General features: G+C 33.8%; 3 protein-coding genes across 3 annotated transcripts in view; 2 read left to right on the plus strand and 1 right to left on the minus strand.

Moving 5' to 3' along the window:
- The first annotated feature begins 82 nt into the window (after nucleotides 1–82).
- On the plus strand, nucleotides 83–3,165 carry LOC118279809 (translation machinery-associated protein 7 homolog). Its single transcript, XM_035599597.2, has 3 exons — nucleotides 83–225; nucleotides 1,746–1,868; nucleotides 2,860–3,165. Exons 2-3 carry the CDS (start codon nucleotides 1,746–1,748, stop codon nucleotides 2,929–2,931), a joined length of 195 nt encoding a protein of 64 aa, XP_035455490.1. The 5' UTR covers nucleotides 83–225; the 3' UTR covers nucleotides 2,932–3,165.
- Nucleotides 3,166–3,666: 501 nt separating this feature from the next.
- On the plus strand, nucleotides 3,667–5,896 carry LOC118279531 (uncharacterized protein DDB_G0287625). The gene is made up of 3 exons (XM_035599166.2): nucleotides 3,667–3,800; nucleotides 4,175–5,384; nucleotides 5,789–5,896. The coding sequence occupies exons 2-3, from the start codon at nucleotides 4,187–4,189 to the stop codon at nucleotides 5,869–5,871; spliced, it is 1,281 nt and encodes a 426-aa protein (XP_035455059.2). The 5' UTR covers nucleotides 3,667–3,800; nucleotides 4,175–4,186; the 3' UTR covers nucleotides 5,872–5,896.
- Nucleotides 5,897–6,826: 930 nt separating this feature from the next.
- LOC118279795 (PC4 and SFRS1-interacting protein) overlaps nucleotides 6,827–18,915 on the minus strand; it is a 29,643-nt gene continuing 17,554 nt past the window's right edge. Inside the window, exons 15-17 of the mRNA XM_035599572.2 lie at nucleotides 14,809–14,928; nucleotides 14,081–14,487; nucleotides 6,827–9,582 (exon numbers count right to left, since the gene is read on the minus strand). Of these exons, the coding sequence (XP_035455465.1) occupies nucleotides 9,523–9,582; nucleotides 14,081–14,487; nucleotides 14,809–14,928 (587 nt within the window). The 3' untranslated portion in view covers nucleotides 6,827–9,522. The remainder of the gene's footprint in view (nucleotides 9,583–14,080; nucleotides 14,488–14,808; nucleotides 14,929–18,915) is intronic.

Below are 18,915 nucleotides of genomic sequence, written 5' to 3' on the forward strand. Positions count from 1 at the left end.
TTTCTAACTCACCGGGGATTAAAAGCCGTGGTGTTAAATTCTATTAATCTTACGTATATTGGAATTCCGAACGAAACATAATAATTTTTCAAGCTTACAACACCATTCCAAAATTGTCAATTTGCGTTTCATTTCATTTATAAAACGTCAACATCTCGAAAAATAGCGTGTGATTTTTAATAAGTTGATTTCATTCGAGTTAACACTCCTCTTCCACTTATAAATGTAAGTATTTATTAGTTTATTTCACAAAAACATAATTTCATCGATTAGGCAGCCAACATAGGTTTTCTGTGCCACAATTGGGAGTTGAGGTTATTAAAAAAAGAACATTTGCTGTCAGCAAAGAAAGTTAAATAAATAAAAAATGCTTACACATTAATTGCGTCTCTGTATTATCCACAACTGTTTTATTAATATATTGTATCATAACACAAATTATTTATTGCACTTTTCGTTCATTCACTTTTTATTGTACTTATTGTACTCATTTCATGTTTTTCTAGAAATCACTAGTGTTCCTATGCTAAAATGTCGGAAATTATTATAAGAGCTTTTTAAAATTATTAACAAATTAATTATGCAATTACTTTTTGAATTAGAAACTTGATTACTCTTAAAAAGGAAAAAAAATAAAACAGATTATTAAGATAAACATGTCATTTGATAGAAAAAAAATAATTATACTACTTCATGGTTTTAAAAGGCTGTTTGCCCACTTACCTTTGCCTAAAATAGTGGTAAAGTTAAGAAAAAATCACTAAGCACTCATTCAGAGCGAATGATTTTAAGTATCATCTTTCGTTTATGCTGAGTGCAATATGAAATTAATTTTCACTCTTTACTACACACTTCAATAACGTTTAATTAAGTGAAAATTAGACATTTGTATTCATTCTATGGCCTAAGTTATTAATTACTAGTGCATGGGTGTGATGGCGATATATTATGCATGTATTATACATATAAACCTCCCTCTTGAATCAATTAAAAAACATCATCAAAATCTGTTGCATACTTTTAAAGATTTAAGCTTACAAAGAGACGTAGGGACGGAGAAAGCGACTTCCATATCTTGTCTAATTATTGGCGGCTCAGTAGTCAACCAATCGTTACCGTCTCTGTTTCTGTCATCTGTGTCACCCCCGTACCTCGGACAGCACGTACAACCGTTGCTCCTGCGTCTGACCTCTATCCGCTGTTTTATACTATTGAGTAAAGACTAAGTTTATTAGCTTTATTTTATCAGAATTAGATTTTTTCTTATACCAGTTGCATTATTTGAATGTGAATAATCTATGAGATCCACACCTGTTACAAGATGCCTCATCTAAAAAATAATGTTGATGTCTAAGGGTTTGCGTCCACAGACCTGCATTGTATGCAGTGGATTTTAGTTAGTCTTGTATGAAAACTCATACCACAGCATCCATCATGCTCATCGGCAATGCCTACATGCGATGCATACCAATGACGTCTTATGGAATGCCGATGTCAAAAATCCGAGTGATAGTCAACCATCCATTTGCTGATACCCAAGTCGACAACCCGGTCACTGTCCATACAGTGAACTCAGTTTAAAAAATCAAGCCGTTCGATCCGATGCATATGATGCGAATCTGTTGACACTTACCTTATAAGTGCCGTTTTGTAACCTTTTTACAATTATAAACTCATTACAATTTTTTACTATAAAATAAATTGCAGTAATACATTATATTGTCACTGCTATGGCTTTGTTCCAGATGTCTGGTCGTGAAGGTGGTAAGAAAAAGCCGCTGAAGGCTCCCAAGAAGGAAACTAAGGACTTGGACGAGGATGACCTAGCCCATAAGCAAAAACTAAAGGAACAACAGAAGGCTTTACAGGTTTGTGACATAATATATTCAAACTAACTTCTGCTAGCTATATTCCTGTGCAGAACTTCATTCAAATCTGTTAATACAATTGTGAACAGTCTTAGGTACTTTTTAAATGTCAACAAAGAAAGAAATAAACAATAGTCTGCCAGTCTGTCCATCAGTGAAGCTAGGTGCTCTATTCTTTACGAGCAAGAAACTCTATTCTTTACTATTTAAAAAAATATATATTTACAATTTTACTGATACATTTTTCCAATCAGTAATTGTACATAATATTGTATTATACATATATTATAAGTGAGAACAATGCAGAGACATTGCAACACACAACACAAATGGTAGAACTTTGTTAATATACTGAGGAACCCTTTGGTTTAACATGGTCCTCACATATACATACTGACAATCTCAAAGAGTACTTCTATACAAAAAAAATAATGTCTTATAAATGACAGTACCTACTAACACTTCTTTTTTTCGTACATTGCCCATAGACAAGTCATAATTATACCTGTGGTGGCAGTACAACATACAATTATTTATGATAACATGAAAAATCGGTCAAATAAATACTGATTCATCAATAGATATACTGTTGTATCACTTTTAACTATCTAGACGCCTGTGGTCATTACTGTCCACATGTTAAGTAGTTTTTCGAGTGAAAAAGTGACTAACAAAATGTCTAATCTTTAGAAACTTGCAATTATAATTACTGTGAAATGATTGGGCCATAACCGTTTATAACTATTTGTTTCACCCAAAAGTAATCTACGGCCAATTCCAATAACCTACCTATCGGTAGATTTGCCTACCAGCGGTAGAATTTTGAATGGCTGTTAGTAAAATTCTTCTCATTTCTGTTTTGGAACAATCAGACTTGCTGATTGTAGATTGTAACTTCTATTCTACTATTGTAAAATCTATAAATTCTTGGGTTGGGAAAAGTATTATTATGTTTTTCAAAGGTTTCTCATTAATATGTTTTTTGTTTCAGGAGGCGAAAGCAAAGGCCTCACAAAAAGGTCCATTGGTAACGGGAGGCATTAAGAAATCGGGAAAGAAGTGAAAATGTAACATTGTAATTAATTTATAGGCTAATGTAAGGACTATTAAAAGATCTTTGTTGTTTTTATTTCATGAATGTAACAGCATTATACTTGAATATACTATGATTATGATATTGGGTTCATGTAATCAATAAATAGCACTGCCATGATTTGGCTCAATGTAAACTTCTGCTAAACATACCAAACTTGTAACATGCATTTTGTATTAATTAAATAAAACATTTTGATAACTATTCCACTGAATTTGATTTTTTATATATACTAGCAAATCCGGCGAACTCCGTTTCGCCTTCAATGATTTTCTCTGGTTTCCTGCTTTTCTCTCAATTTTCTGTGCTATAAACCTCACGGAGCCCGAGACCTTTCCAACGAATGCAAAACCGTGGAAATCGGTTCGTGCGTTCTGGAGTTATAGCGACAGGAAGGAAAACCCGACTTATTTTTATATTATAGACTAGCAAACCTGGCGAACTCCGTTTCGCCACCAATGATTGTCCCTGTTTTCCTGCTTTTCTCTTAATTTTCTTTGCTACAAACCTCACGCAGCCCGAGACCTTTCCAACGAATGCAAAACCGTGGAAATCGATTCGTGCGTTCTGGAGTTATAGCGTCAGGAAGGAAAACACGACTTATTTTTATATTATAGAGATTAGGCTCTATGACATTACACCTTTGCCTACCGAAGCTTTCCCGCCATTATTTGACATTTGAAGTTTTACTACAGAAGTGTGAATGTTTTTTAATATTTAGAGTGAATGTTTTTGTGAATACTATTTACTATCTTCAATAATTATAAATAACTAGTTAATAAAAGTTGTAGATAGTGCACTTAAGTGAAAAACTGCAGTAGAAAGAACCATAAAATCTGGTAAGTAACTTTTGTTATTATACCTATCTAAAAAAACTAAGTAATTTTAATGTATGAATTTGGCAATAAATTTTGGTCTGCATTGCTGTGCAAGGCAAAGTACCTATCACGAGATTCGATTGACTCCAACTTAAACTCAAATTCTTTATTTGCATGTTAAGGTATAACAGGTCTTAAGTTAAATATTATGAACAGCTTAACGGCCTTTTTGAGGCGTTGCTAATATTATGAGGGCTAATTTATGTTTGCCTCACAAAATAATTATTTTTATGATGCATTGATTGTTGTTTAGTGTCTGTAAATAAACCTAATTGGAAAAATACTAATTAGGTACCTATTACATATCTAAAGAACATTATTTTTCATTATTACAGTTTACGTACACAATGAACTTCCTAAGAAAATTGTTTCCTAGCAATAAAAATGCTAAAAATCTTACCTCGATAACGGATACTACTACAAATTGTATAGAAACTCGAATGAACGGCGAAAACTCACACTCTGATAGTAATTTAAATGATCTTGAAATGAATTCGACACTAAAGAACTGTGAAGGTGAAATTAATATTGAAATTACAGCTGAACATATTTTAGACGATGTTATCCATGAATTGGACTCTAATAAAACATTTCATGTTCTAACTAATGTGCCTCCTACTGAAATAAGTTGTAATAACGATGATGGTATTAAAAAAGTAAATAAAAGTCCAGAAGTTTTAAATAATAATTCTGAAGATATTTTTAAGGAAAATGGCGAGGAACAAGTTCCAAATGTTGTTGATAATGAGAGTAAAATAAAGGAAATCAATAGTACTAATGTAGTAGACGAAGTAAATCTACAATTAAAAGAATTTGAAGAAGTCTTAGTAAACATTGACGATTACCTTACAACAGACAATTTAGAAACTCAATGCAGCTTAAATTCGAACGAACTCGACGATATTTTAAATGAAATAGATACTGCTAATGAAGATTTGCATACAGAAATTAATAATAATAATATTTCTGATGAAACGAACCCAAATAATATTATGAATGATAGAAAAGTTTCGAATAATAGTGAAATTATTGATGTCATTTCAATAAATTCTTCTATAGATGAAGAAATATCTGAAAATGAAGTTACAATTGATCTCATCAGTGATTCAGATGATTCAGAATCATGTGAGGGCTATCATTCATCAGATTTTGAATTTATATCGGAAACTGAAGCTCGAATGGACGGCTTTATTATAAACTTCAGACAAAATAGACCTAACGAAGATCTAGAACAATTTCATGGTTATCCAGGCCAATTTGCTGAAGAATTGTTTGGGGATCGACTATCAGACCCAGGTGAAGGGCCCAGTAACCGAAATGAATTCGAAGATAGGACTTATAGGGACAATCATCGGATCCCTGAAGGAGATAACTATTTGCAGTTGTTTCAAGGGCTTTATAATCCTTTGATGGCGGTCTCTGAAATTTACTTTTTGGAGAATAAATCTGTTAGGACTTCGGCCATGAATAGCCAGTATGATGGGATGGGATTTGATAAGCAGTTGGCTATGAGGAGGCATCAACCAGATAGCTCGGAAGATGAGTGTAAGTATACGGGTTTTAATCCTAGAAAGAATACACAGTGCTGCTCATATTTGTAGCTTTATTAATTAGGAGATAATGTGTTAATGATAATTTCGAAAATAGTTTACTTGATTTGGAAAAATCTTCCTGTTTGGTTTGATTAAATTAATCATACCTAATGATAACAACTAAAACACGGTAATAAAAATCTCAAATCTTACTCTTAGTATTTTTTTATTGGATAAAACGACTAACGAGCTTTCTCTTTACCTAGTGGTAAGCGAGTTAAGGAGACGAAAATTAGCCCAGTCACTCATAGACTCGCGACACCAGAGAAATTATAAGTGTGTTGCCGGCATTGTCATGGTTGTTTGGGCCATCAGTACCTCACACATACGTGGTATTGAAATATAAATATTTTTCAGTTGGTGACGATGCAAAGACAACAGCTGGAAAGATTTTAAACATGTATCCGAGAGAAAATAGGAAAAGAAGGAGGCGACGATAGTTAGCTTTTTGTAGTTCTTTTTATTATTTTTTGTTTAAATAAAGTCTATATTTAAGCTGGAAATATGTTGTTTTACTTATTCACTGTTGACCCATTTTTTACCAGTCTTTTACTGATTCAAAACCACCCTGTTCCTACTTCGGTAACCCGTTAGGCAGTCCGCAACTACTGGGGCTCATCTGTGGTGGTCTGCTGGCTGTCTGAGTCGCACCGCACGCACGGCTCTGGTTCTGGGGCCTTAGTCTGCTATTACAATTGTGTCAGAATGGTCGATCACTGAGCAGTGCACGAGAGACGGAGCTATGTAGGTTGTATAACTCCATCCTTCTTGCACTGCTCAATGATCGACCATTGTGACACAATTGTAATAGCAGAATAAGGCCCCTGTGAGGCAGTCCGCAGCTACTGGGCCCCATCTGTGGTGGTCTGCTGGCTGTCTGAGTCGCGCCACACGCACGGTTCTGGTGGGGTGGCGAGCTAGCAAGGTGGCTGGAGATCCTCTCACGAGCCCTGACGTCCGGAGAGCCCTTCGCGACGGGGGGATTTGAGGAGGTGGCAGTTCGTTGCCTCAAAGACCTCCTCCTTAGCTAGCATGGCTTCGCCGACCACGTCCCTGAGAGCACGGCAGCCCCCATTGATTCTAAGTGTCCTAGTCCTTTCCATCATCGAACCACAAGACAATCGGCGAGGCGTCACCGTTTCATGGTGGATATCCCACCCACTCGCACGAAGCGCTTCGCTTCAATCTTCCTTGTGCGAACTGCTAGGGAGTGGAACTCCTTGTCGGAGTCTGTGTTTCCTGATGGGTATAACCTGGTTGTCTTCAAAGCCAGAGTGAATAGGTTGCTTATGGGCAGACGTGCTCCATTGTAGGCCGGATCATCACTTACCATCAGGCGAGATAGCGGCCAAACGTCGGCATAAACATAAAAATGTGTATACAAATAAAAAAATGTTTCATAGGTAGTATAAGTAGGTATGTTTATTGTAAGTATTTACAATGTGAATAATTACAACTAGTATTTATCGCTAGCTAAAATTCTAATACAATAAAAACTGTACTTTAATTAACCAATAATGTGGAGCTGTTCACATCTATGAGATTTACTGTCAAAATAAAATAATATACGAACTTATGCAAATGCCAGAAACTTCATTGAATATCAAAAATCGACTTGAATCCAAAGACTTTTGGATTGAAATCGGTTATCAATTTGTGACAATTATATTTTTATAGTCAATATTTTTGTGGTACATTCTTGTAACCTGAATTCCTATTACAACCATATAATGAATAACATTAAAATATCGATAGACAGTTTATTTAATTTTGATTATTTATACGTTGGGTATGGGATATAGGGTGACTTGTAATTGGCGAAGGAACACATGTTTGGACAACTTTTCCAAAGAAATTTCATTAGTTTCATTATTATCACAACAACAAAACAACTGAATTTCACGCGCGCGTTCTTTCCCATGATCAGCTGTTAGCAGCGAGGCGCCCGCGTCCGCGTTATCGGAAGACTAGGTATTTTGAAACTTACTCGCGCATGCTAATAAAATTTTGCTGTTTTTTTTATTGTAATAAAAATAAAACTAATGAGTATACAGAAAAGTTTCTTTGGGAAAGTTGTTTGTAATAATGAGTACAATCACGTGTTTGAATATCGTTCACTAATTATCAGTCACCCTATATATATGTTGGGTAGGTCTCTACCTACCTGTGCGCACACCACACGCATAACACCCACATTTCACAAGTTATGAGTCCCATGTAATAGGGGGTGAGTTTATGCCATATCAAATACTAAAACAAACTGTAAATTAATATTTTAATGTTATTACAAACAGTTTAATACATACTCTATGTAAAATAAACTTCAAGTCATATAAATTTATATGATCGGAAATTGTTTGCATTTCTAAGTCGACGTACTAATATAATTTGTTACGAACAGAGGGTAAAAACACTCGCTTTTTACATGCATTTTTAAATATTTGAATCGAAACCAAAATTTTGATCTTTCATAGAGGAATTTGTTAATTTTCTCAATGTTGTGTTCTTAGCCTAATTTTCGTCAAAGATTTAATATTTTGTAAATACTTTGAGCTAATCTGATAAAATGATCGTCACTTCACATCAACAGCCTATAGTTAAGTGGTCACTGCTGACCAAATGCCTCTTTTCGCACGTAGGTTTGAGCATTAATCACCACGCTTGCCTAATGCGGGTTGACGATTTCAGCCTTATAATTAAAAATTATAAGTTCAGGTTTCCTCACGATGTTTTCTTTCACCGTTTGTCAGTGGTGTCTAAAATAATTTATCTTAGAAAGTACATATAACTCGGAAAACATCACGTCGGTACTTGCCATTGGTAGATTTCAAACCCTCGCTGCATGGAAAGCGAGTCACCACGACCACATTACTTCAAGTTTTTTAATCTTTTTGCCATTTATGTTATGAGTTCTATGTAATACGGCTTTTTACATATGATTTACATAATTATAGATAAAGCATAGGAATTGAAGATCGAGCCCATTAAAGGCCCATGTTCAATAAATGCTGATGATGAAAAGGAAGAATCATGTAGACAGATTTTTGGTCTGGAACAACAACATAGGCTAATTTTTATCCCGATATCACGACTGTAGCCTCAAACTCCTGCAAAGCGGGCAAAACAGCGAGTAAAAGTTTATACAAAACTTTTTTTTATGGAATAGGTGGCAAACGAGCAAACGTTTCACCTGATGGTAAGCGATCAGCGCTGCCCTGTACACCCGCAACACCAGAGGAGTCACAGGTGCGCTGCCGGCCTTTTAAAAAGGAGTATGCACTTTTCTTGAAAATATAAAATCTTTGACAAAGACTAGTTTAAGGACACCATACATGGTTTCGATGTTTATTTTGCAGTTAAGAATCAACTTATTTGCATAATGATATTACAGCAAAATTTCATAGAAACTGTTTATACGCTAAATTTTTTACATTAAATCTATGTCATTAGGATATTTTATTCATTTTGTTTGGTGTGGATGCAAATCTTATATTGTTCGTAACTTTATAAATAAAAACTTTTAAATAAAGTACGTTTAAGAAATCCAGCTCTTACGTGTAACAAACACTTTACTGAAAACCGCATCAAAATCGGTTCAGTTATTGCCGAGATAATCGCGGACAAACTAAGAAACTCTTATTTCTTGAATTCGGTTAAAGAATGGTTGTTCTAAGTATATGTGTGCGCAAATCTCCCAAATGTCTGCATCAAATTAGATAATCATTCTATTGTGTTCGTTAATCACTGATAGTCTAAATACATAACTAAATACTACATACAATATTTTTTATACAATTTTAAAAGTAACAAAATAGTTCACTTGAACAGAGACCGAAATTCAATTCCCATATAAGTCATTTATCTGTCTAATAACTAAGCTTCAAGCTTAGTACACAGCACAACATCACATCATGACTAAGGGCTCCGATCGAGCCCGAAACTAATCGGGCATCCTCGTAAATGGTAGAACGAGCATTATTTAACTTTAACAATATAGAAATGCATCCACATCGCTCAGACGACTATGTTCGCCAGTATAAAAATAAAATCCGACGTTCCTTGTGTATTTAAAGTATATAAAAACAATTATATTAAACTTTCGACTTTCGCTTTGCCGGTGACCTTGGTGGAGGGGGCTCAGTCTTCTTGTTCTGAAATAAAAAAAAAAAAACATTAATGTTAACGCTACTAACTACTAATATTATAAATGTTTGTTTATTTGTTTTATTACAACTTTCATATAGACATACTAAATTAATTATTATATTATCGGCTTGATCATATTCATGAAATTCGCTGCTAATGCTACTCATGAATATGAGCCTCTAGCATAACTTGAAACTAGTCGAGTTCCTCGTCAAATAGTTACGTGAGTTTTATAATTATTATGTTATTGGCTTATAACATAATAATTAGTTTATTTGTTAACTATGTCACGTGAAAACGGCTGAAGGGATTGAGATGAAACTTGGAACAGGAGTAGATTATTGGAACATGAGTCGAGTATGGTCTGGAATAACATAATTATACTAGCGGACCCGACAGACGTTGTCCTGTCTACACGTCTTTAATTTGAACATTTTAAACTTTTTTTAATAAGCTAAAACTTTCTGGACCTTTTTGATGGAAATTGTTATTCAAATGTTATGACAATATCTAACGTCATTAATATTTGACACTGCGATGGTAGCGCCGTCTGTCGGATCCGATGTAAAACATTCCAAAATCAACAACCACTAATAAATTAAAAACTAATTAAAAAAACATTGTCCAGCGGACAAAATTGTGAATCTAAACCATTCTCAGATCCCCTTGAACACACACAAAAAATTCATCAAAATCGGTCCAGTCGTTTAAGAGAAGTTCAGTGACATACACACTTACAGAAGAATTATATATATAAAGATGCAACTTTTCACCCCACGAGAAAGAGTGAAACCACTGGCGGAAACTAAATAGAGGGCATTATGTCAACAAAAATTTTGAATATAATACGCAGTTAAATGCGTTAGAGAATTAGATTTTATTTGTATGTTTACTTATCATGCTTAAACTACGTTTGTTCGATAAAAAATAAATACTAAGCCATACCATTACACCTGCTGTTCAATATAGGGGGTAAAAAGGGGGTATACAAACCAACTATTTGCCAATTATGTTATAAAATAAATAGCTACATTATTACCAATCATTATTTATTTAACCGCCCAGTTAAATATCAATTACTGTGCCATTAGCGCGTGGCTACAAATCGAAAAAAGTTATATGTACACTAAATAAGGGGGAGCATTCGTGTGAATAGAACGAAAAAATCATGCATGTTCTCTGTCGCAGTTATACGACATGAGCGGTAAGCACTCGGAAATATATGCCGCGTATTTGAGACACAAGCTGTTAATGCTGCTTTTCTACCAGAGATGTGCTATGCTATGTTACTGTAGATGCGTTTGGCTTTGACCAATCATATTAATTGGTACACATAGCTTAACACTGATGGAAACGGATTCTATGCTTTTTTTTGAGGGGGGAAAATCATCCAATGACTTCTTCCGCCTTGGGTGAGGCGGGAGGAAGTGTCAGACTTTTGCTGACTAAAAACCACCCCGTTCCTTCTCCTGCTTTTAGTCTATGCTAAGCTATGTTTTTATATGGAAAGATGCATGCTATGGATGGCTTCCTTACTATCGGTACATCGCATAATCGAGCTGCGCATCTTCTTCGCATAGCTAAAAAGCTTAGTATCAGTGGAAACAGTCACATAGTTTCACAGATTGGCTATTACATCTTCGTAGCATAACTACATAGCACATTTCTGGTGTAAAAGTACCTTAATGGGTTAACCTATTAACGGTATAATACTATAATACCAGACTCCATGCAATGCATCCTGAGCACTTTGACCAAAACAAGAATCGAATCGTTTAACCAATGAAGCAGTCACCTTGAAATAATTACAGGACTATTTTCAATCTGTCAACTGCTAGTACCTAAAATAAATTAGCTAAACTAAAATGAATGCACTATGCACGGGTACTTGACTAAATGGGTAGTTTCCTAGTTAAAAAATAAATTATTTTGTAATTTGAATATAATAATATATCCCAAAATAATCTTACTTTCATTCATTAATTAGACGATAGGTATACTTATTTATTTAACTTTTCTAGTTAATTTTAGATAAGTAATTATGCTATTTGACGCAAAAAAATATGACGTCAGAAGTAGCGATCTCCTACCGTATTAAAGCTTTAGTGATAAAAATGTATTAAATATAAAAATATATTTTTTGTTAGGAGAAGATTTTAGGTATACTATCCGATATAAAAAATACCGGTTTTTATATTTTACTGTATTCAAAAGTCGAAATAATTTATTATTGACTGAGAAAACATTCAACTATGAAACTGGGACCGACGGTTTAGCATGGCCTCTAGAGACGCGGGTATTAAACGCTACCAAGCATAAAATTAAATAAATACTCTTACTCTAACAATCTATTAAAAGGGGTTACTTTACATAGGGTGACTGGTAATTAGTGAACGATATTTAAACACGTGATTGTACTCATGATTACAAACAACGTTCCCAAAGAAACTTTCCTTGTATACTTATTAGTTTTATTTTTATCACAATAAAAAAAGTTTCGCGCGCGCTTCATTCCAAAATAGGTACTAGTCTTCCTAAAATGCGGGCGCGGGCTAACAGCTGATCATGCGAAAGCATACACGATATTTTGTTTTTGTTATTGTTATTGTGATAAAAAATAAACTAATGAGTATACAAAAAAGGTATCTTTGGAAAAGTTGTTAGTAATCATGAGTACAATCACGTGTTTAAATATCGTTCACTAATTACCGGTCACCCTATATATTCGTGCATATAATAAAAATCTACATAAAATCAATATGTCTGACCAGTTAGCGCGACAGTCTATCATGTAATTATGACAATCTCATATCACATGGATTCGTCTGCGCCTAATCTGGAAAATTTAATATTATTTAGATCAACAATCATCAACAGCCTATAAGTGGCCACTGCCGACCAAAGGCCTCTTTTCACACGGAGAACGTTTGAGCATTAATCACCACGCTTGCTCAATACGGGTTGGCGATTTTTTATTTGAAATACAAGGCGGATATGATTGGGGCCGTCGGTAGAGGGCGCCTCTAGACGAACATATAGAGACAAGATAGGTGATATATTAAATGAGGGCCAAATTAAAACTACCTTTAACCGACGAGCATGCATGAAAATACTGATGACTGTTGATAAAGCAAAAGAGGTGTGTAAGATTCGTAGCAATTGGCGTTCCATTGTCTCTGCCTACCCCCATGGGAGACAGGCGTGAGGAAATATTTAATATTATTGTAAGACTAGAAGCATGATCCATATCTATATCTATAATATAAAATAAGTCGGGTTTTCCTTCCTGACGCTATAACTCCAGAACACACGAACCGATTTCCACGGTTTTGCATTCGTTGGAAAGGTCTCGGGCTCCGTGAGGTTAATAGCAAAGAAAATTCAAGAAAAAAGCAGGAAAACAGGTAAAACAATTGATGGCGAAACGAAGTTCGCCACCATCTACTCTAATCTATATACTTAAAGCTGAAGAGTTTGTTTGTTTGAACGCGCTAATCTCCGGAACTACTGGTCCGAATTGAATAATTCTTGTTGTGTTGGATAGTCCATTTATCAAGGAAGGCTATAGGCTATAAAACATCACGCTACTATCAATAGGAGTCGAGCAGTGGGTGAAACCGCGCGGGAATGGAAAACTGGGTTCTAAATACCTCTAAATTTGACTATACGTTGTAAACAATATAATATATTTATGTATTGTATGTAACTACCAACCGAATTAGAAATTGCGATAAATAAAATAAAATCTATTAATTAAACTTTACCTATAAATAAATAAAAGTCAAGTACCCAATCACTAAAACAATCTTTAAATCAATATGACTGCTTCATTGGTGTTTTATTTTTATTTTTTTTTTTTTGAGGGAGAAAATCATCCAATGACTTCTCCCGCCTTGGGCGAGGCGAGAGGGAGTGTCAGACTCATACTGCCTAAAAATCACCCCGTTCCTAGTCCTGCTTTTCGAGCCGGAGCCCCGGTACACCCGCTAGGTAGTCCGCAGCTCCGGATACTGCTTCATTGGTAGAATCATATATTTAAGATTCGCGCTTTCAGCACTGCAAATCAGTACTTAGAACGCCAAACGCGCTCTCGTTTCGATAACTTTAAATGTAAAGCAAACTCATACTAAGCGTACTGATTCAACGTGTAGTTTCAAGATTTCACTTCACACAGACGTACATTGCAAGTTAAATAAAAGCTATTTTTAGAACTTATAACGGGATATTTACCATGTTTATTCATTTTATCGAGTTTATGGTGGTATTACCGATGTCAGCAAAAAACGAACAAGAAAGCGGGTAGACCGATTTGTCTGCTCGTAAACACCCACCCGCATTTTCTCCAGTTAATCCGTGAACATGGCGCTTGCAACAGTGCCGAAATATTGGAAACTCGATAAAATGAATAAACATGGTAAATATCCCGTTATAAGTTCTAAAAATAGTGTTGGTGACCATGTCAGTTTAAAAACTTATAAATAAAAGCTTGTATAACAAACTCACCTCTCTCGATCGCTTCGCTCTGGGCTCACCGACCTCTTCTTTTTCTTTTGCCTTTTCCTTCTCAAATTCTTCTTCAACTTTCTCACCATTGCCCAAATCTCCATTCTCCCCAGAAACTTCTTTTTCTTTCTCACTTTCTACCACTTCCGCTGTCTTCTCTGGTGTCTTTTCACGTTCTTCTACATTCTGTATGTCCTCTTGTGGTTTCGTCGTCTCTTCTTGTTCTTCTGGCGTGGTTGTTGCCTCTGTCGCTTCTGTAACAGTTGTGGTGGGTTCTGCTTCTGTCGTTTCCGAGTCTTTTTCCTTCTCTTTCTCTTTTTCTTTCTCGTCTTGTAGTTTTCTTGAGGATTGTCTCTTTACTGGTGTTTTTGATACGTTGTTTGCTGATGATGATTTCTTTGCTTTTGCTGTGAAGATAGTTTTGCTTTTAGAATAATACATAGCATAGTTTAAGAGCTTTTCCATATAGCAAGGACAAAGTTAAATAAAAATAGATTTCTACTGTGGGTACAGTAGAAATCTATTTTTATTTATCTAGTGGGTATCGTAAGAGACGACTTTTTATCCCGAACTCCCAAAATATATAGCTCTTTGACACGTCAATCTCTTAAATGGCCGGCATTTACTATTGGACTGTACCCACATTGAAATTTAAGTTTATTGAGAAGTAATAATTAAGTTTTGATTGAGGAACCACCCAAAACTACATGTTTCGTTCAAATACCAACCTGGTGTGGTTTTCTTCTTATTTTTGTCCTCTCCGTCGGGCTGCAATAGTTCTTTCTGTTCAGTTTCGTTCGCCGTGTCGACTGCCTCCTTCATATCTAACGATGATGCCTCGGACATTACTGTAATGTAAAAATTAGATTATACATATTAATAAAATTAGACTATTAAGACTGCCTCGTTGTTCAAGTGGCCGCAAGTGCGACTGCCGTGTTCGATTCCCGGGTCGGGCGAAGTATTACCGGGCTTTTTCGGTTTTTCGAAAATCTGCCTGAGTCTGGACATTAGCCCGGTATATGGCGATAGGCTCACCACCTATTACATGGGACTTACAACATAAATTGTGAAATGTGGTTTTTTCACACACTTTGTTATAAACCTACTAAACGCAATGAGTCAAGTATATAATTTTCTATTAAAACTTGCCAAGTTATATCATTTTTAAATGAGGTCTGTGTATGGAACTTGGTACTTATTTAGATCTCACTTCTTTTATAGGCGAAGCATTCCAATATTATCGAACTTGGCAGCCTTTCACATTTATGTTTTGGGTGGGATTTCATTTATTTTTGTAAGGTTTATTTTCTTTTTTTCTTATTTTACTTTACTTTGACTAAATACAAACCTTCGTAACGAATTTTAGGTCGGTACGACCATTGGAAGATATAGATAATTTTTTTGTTTTAGTTCCTTAGGGGTATGAATTTACACCTTCATTATTTTTAAAACCGACTCACACTTGGCCATTTTCAGATTTTTTCCTTTACCTTGACCCAAAGACCTACCTCCATGCCAAATTTCAAGTCAATACGACCATTGGAAGTGGTCTAGGTTTTTGATGAGTGAGTGAGTCAGTCAGTGAGTGTATAGTAAAAATAGCGATTTTCTGACGTCAATATCTCAAGACCTACAATAGGTACATTAATGAAATTTTGTATTTTAGATAAGTAAGTAGGTCTCGACAGATACTAGAAATTTCATATGCGTAGATAAAATAGATTTTGAGTTATAGGTGGGTCGAACTTGGCCCGAAATGGTTCGTGTAATATAACCCACGGCCGGTGTGTCGGTTTTTTTGCTCGAACTTGGCGGACACACTGCCGTGTGTCTAGATTATCTATACATATAATAAAATCGTAGAAAAGTGCTGTCTGTACATTGAAAATAAAAATAAAAAAGATAGCAGGGGTTATTGTTATGTCGATGTCGAACCCAAAAATGTAATTAACTTTTTTTTTGTCTGTTTGTCTGTTTGTCTGTTTGTCTGTTTGTCTGTTTGTCTGTTTGTCTGTTCGTCTGTGCGCGCTAATCTCAGAAACGGCTGATCCGAGTTGGATGCGGTTTTCACGAATATATTGTGGGATGCTTAAATTTACATTTAGTGTTTGTTTCATGTCAATCGGTTCATAAATAAAAAAGTTATGTCAAATTAAAGAATCACGTCGAACATTCTATGCTTATACCATTAATCTCCGCAACTATTTGACGGATTTGGTTGAAATTTGGTACAGATATAGTTTAGAACCTTAGAAAGGACATAGATATATTTTTATTTCAAAAATCAAAAAATAAAATAAAAATAAAATAAAAATAAAATAAAAATAAAATAAAAATAAAATAAAAATAAAAAAAAAATAAAATAAAAATAAAATAAAAATAAAATAAAAATAAAAATAAAATAAAAATAAAAATAAAATAAAAATAAAATAAAAATAAAATAAAAATAAAATAAAAATAAAATAAAAATAAAATAAAAATAAAATAAAAATAAAATAAAAATAAAATAAAAATAAAATAAAAATAAAACAAAAATAAAATAAAAATAAAATAAAAATAAAAATAAAAATAAAAATAAAAATAAAATAAAAATAAAATAAAAATAAAATAAAAATAAAATAAAAATAAAATAAAAATAAAATAAAAATAAAATAAAAATAAAATAAAAATAAAATAAAAATAAAATAAAAATAAAATAAAAATAAAATAAAAATAAAATAAAAATAAAATAAAAATAAAATAAAAATAAAATAAAAATAAAATAAAAATAAAATAAAAATAAAATAAAAATAAAATAAAAATAAAATAAAAATAAAATAAAAATAAAATAAAAATAAAATAAAAATAAAATAAAAATAAAAATAAAATAAAAATAAAATAAAAATAAAATAAAAATAAAATAAAAATAAAATAAAAATAAAATAAAAATAAAATAAAAATAAAATAAAAATAAAATAAAAATAAAATAAAAATAAAATAAAAATAAAATAAAAATAAAATAAAAATAAAATAAAAATAAAATAAAAAATAGATTTATTCCGGACATTCAGCGCCATCTATTGTTCAATTTCGTACTTATAGTACGGAATTGAACAATGTCGGGCTGTTCCTATACTCCGTAGATAGATGGCGTTGATCGCGCAATGGTGTAATTACAATTGTTCAGTTCATGTTATTGTTTTAATTCATTGGAAATTAGTTTTTACAAAATAGTAAAAAGCAATGAAAAATATAACATAATACAACTTTTAGTACAAAGAAAACGCTCTAACGGAGTATAGATAATTCTATGTCGATCGTTACACGACTTCGGTTCATGTTATTGTTTTAATTCATCGAAAAAAGTTAACAAATAGTAAAAAGGTATGAAAAAAATTATATCAATATAATTAAACTTTTAGTACAAAGAAAATGCCCGAACGGAGTATAAATAAATAATCCAAGTTGTCTTTATCCTCGATAGATGGCGTTGGGATCGAAATAGATTGCGCTATGGTTTTGTTACAATTATTTGGTTGGGTATCGGCCGAGCGCTTCGGTACTATTGTAGAAAATGTGTATTATCAGTCGTATGATTATTTGTCTGTAGTGGTCCTGCTGTTTCGTATATTCTAAATTGGTTTCGTTGTATTTGTCAATTAATAAGTTTATTTGTTGGGTTTTCCTGGTTTTCTGGTTAAACTTTTTAACGTAGGTTTAGTTTGATATCGATTATTAGTAGTTACTGTAGTTAGTTTTTTTAATAAAATTGTAAGTCTAATTTATAAATTAATTAGATTAGATTTAAGTCGTTTCTTTTAAATTATTTAGTTTAAGCTTGGTTATTATAGCATAAAGGATAGGTTCTAATATAATTTCTTTTTTAATTGTTATAAATTCGTAATTCGTAGCTTTCTTTAGTTTTAAGTTAGTTTTCATCTTAAGTTCGGAAAGATTATAATATTTCTTTAATTTAAGTCCGTTTTTAAACTATTTTTTCAATGCCCTAAGTGAGTATACATCTATTAAATTCAAACGCAGAGCTCATTGTGTTGATTTTTGAAGAGTTCCCTGGAATATCTTCCACATCTCATTTTTGAAGAGATCCCGCGAGATCGGGAACTATGTGGTTAAAACCAAAATTTGCCGGAAGTCACTATTCCACGCGAACGAAGTCGCGGGCAAAAGCTAGTGTATAATACAGGTATAATATATCACCATTGCACCCATGCGAAGCTGGGGCGGGTCGCTAGTTTATTAATAAAATTAGCTTAGGTATGTATGCTTAGGCACAAATGTGTCGGCCCATTTGATATGTAATAGCCAGGTTTCCCAGACTGATCATTTCCTGGACATTTATACAGTTACAACATTTGGTTTAACTTTTAGTTTTTTGTTTAGCCATAGTATTGTATTTTTGTAAAAAATAAATCTAGTATATTTCACTCCGGGACAATCCATATTATACAAACTCTAAGTTTGTTGAAGAATGCTCCACTATTAAACCCATAATAAACTAGTAACACACACAGGATAAAATCCTAGTGTGGGTCACTAGGATTTTACTGGTAGTGGGATTTTAAGTGTGGGAACTCGTGCCGAAGCATGGCTGATGCTTCGGCACGAGTGGGCCGGCTCGACCGGAGTGATACCACGGCCTCACAGAAAATTCGACGTGAAACAGCGCTTGCGTCTTGTGGGTGAGGTTACCAGAGGCCCAATTACCCCCTTCCCCAATCTTCCTAAACCCCAACAATCTTCCTTTCTTCCCCCTTCCCACAAAAGGCCAGCAATGCGCTAGCAAACTCTTCTGGTGTTGCGGGTGTAAAGCTGATTGCTTACCATCAAGTGAT

The sequence above is a fragment of the Spodoptera frugiperda genome, chromosome 22 (assembly GCF_023101765.2).
Source record: "Spodoptera frugiperda isolate SF20-4 chromosome 22, AGI-APGP_CSIRO_Sfru_2.0, whole genome shotgun sequence".
NCBI classification, from domain to species: Eukaryota; Metazoa; Arthropoda; class Insecta; order Lepidoptera; family Noctuidae; genus Spodoptera; species Spodoptera frugiperda.

Bases quoted from the DNA above. Each gene is read 5' to 3' on its own strand.
- LOC118279809 (XM_035599597.2), top strand. From the start codon at position 1,746: ATGTCTGGTCGTGAAGGTGGTAAGAAAAAGCCGCTGAAGGCTCCCAAG. The intron at 1,869-2,859 runs GTTTGTGACATA...TTTTTGTTTCAG, and splicing joins AACAACAGAAGGCTTTACAG to GAGGCGAAAGCAAAGGCCTC.
- LOC118279531 (XM_035599166.2), top strand. From the start codon at position 4,187: ATGAACTTCCTAAGAAAATTGTTTCCTAGCAATAAAAATGCTAAAAAT. The intron at 5,385-5,788 runs GTAAGTATACGG...AATATTTTTCAG, and splicing joins AGATAGCTCGGAAGATGAGT to TTGGTGACGATGCAAAGACA.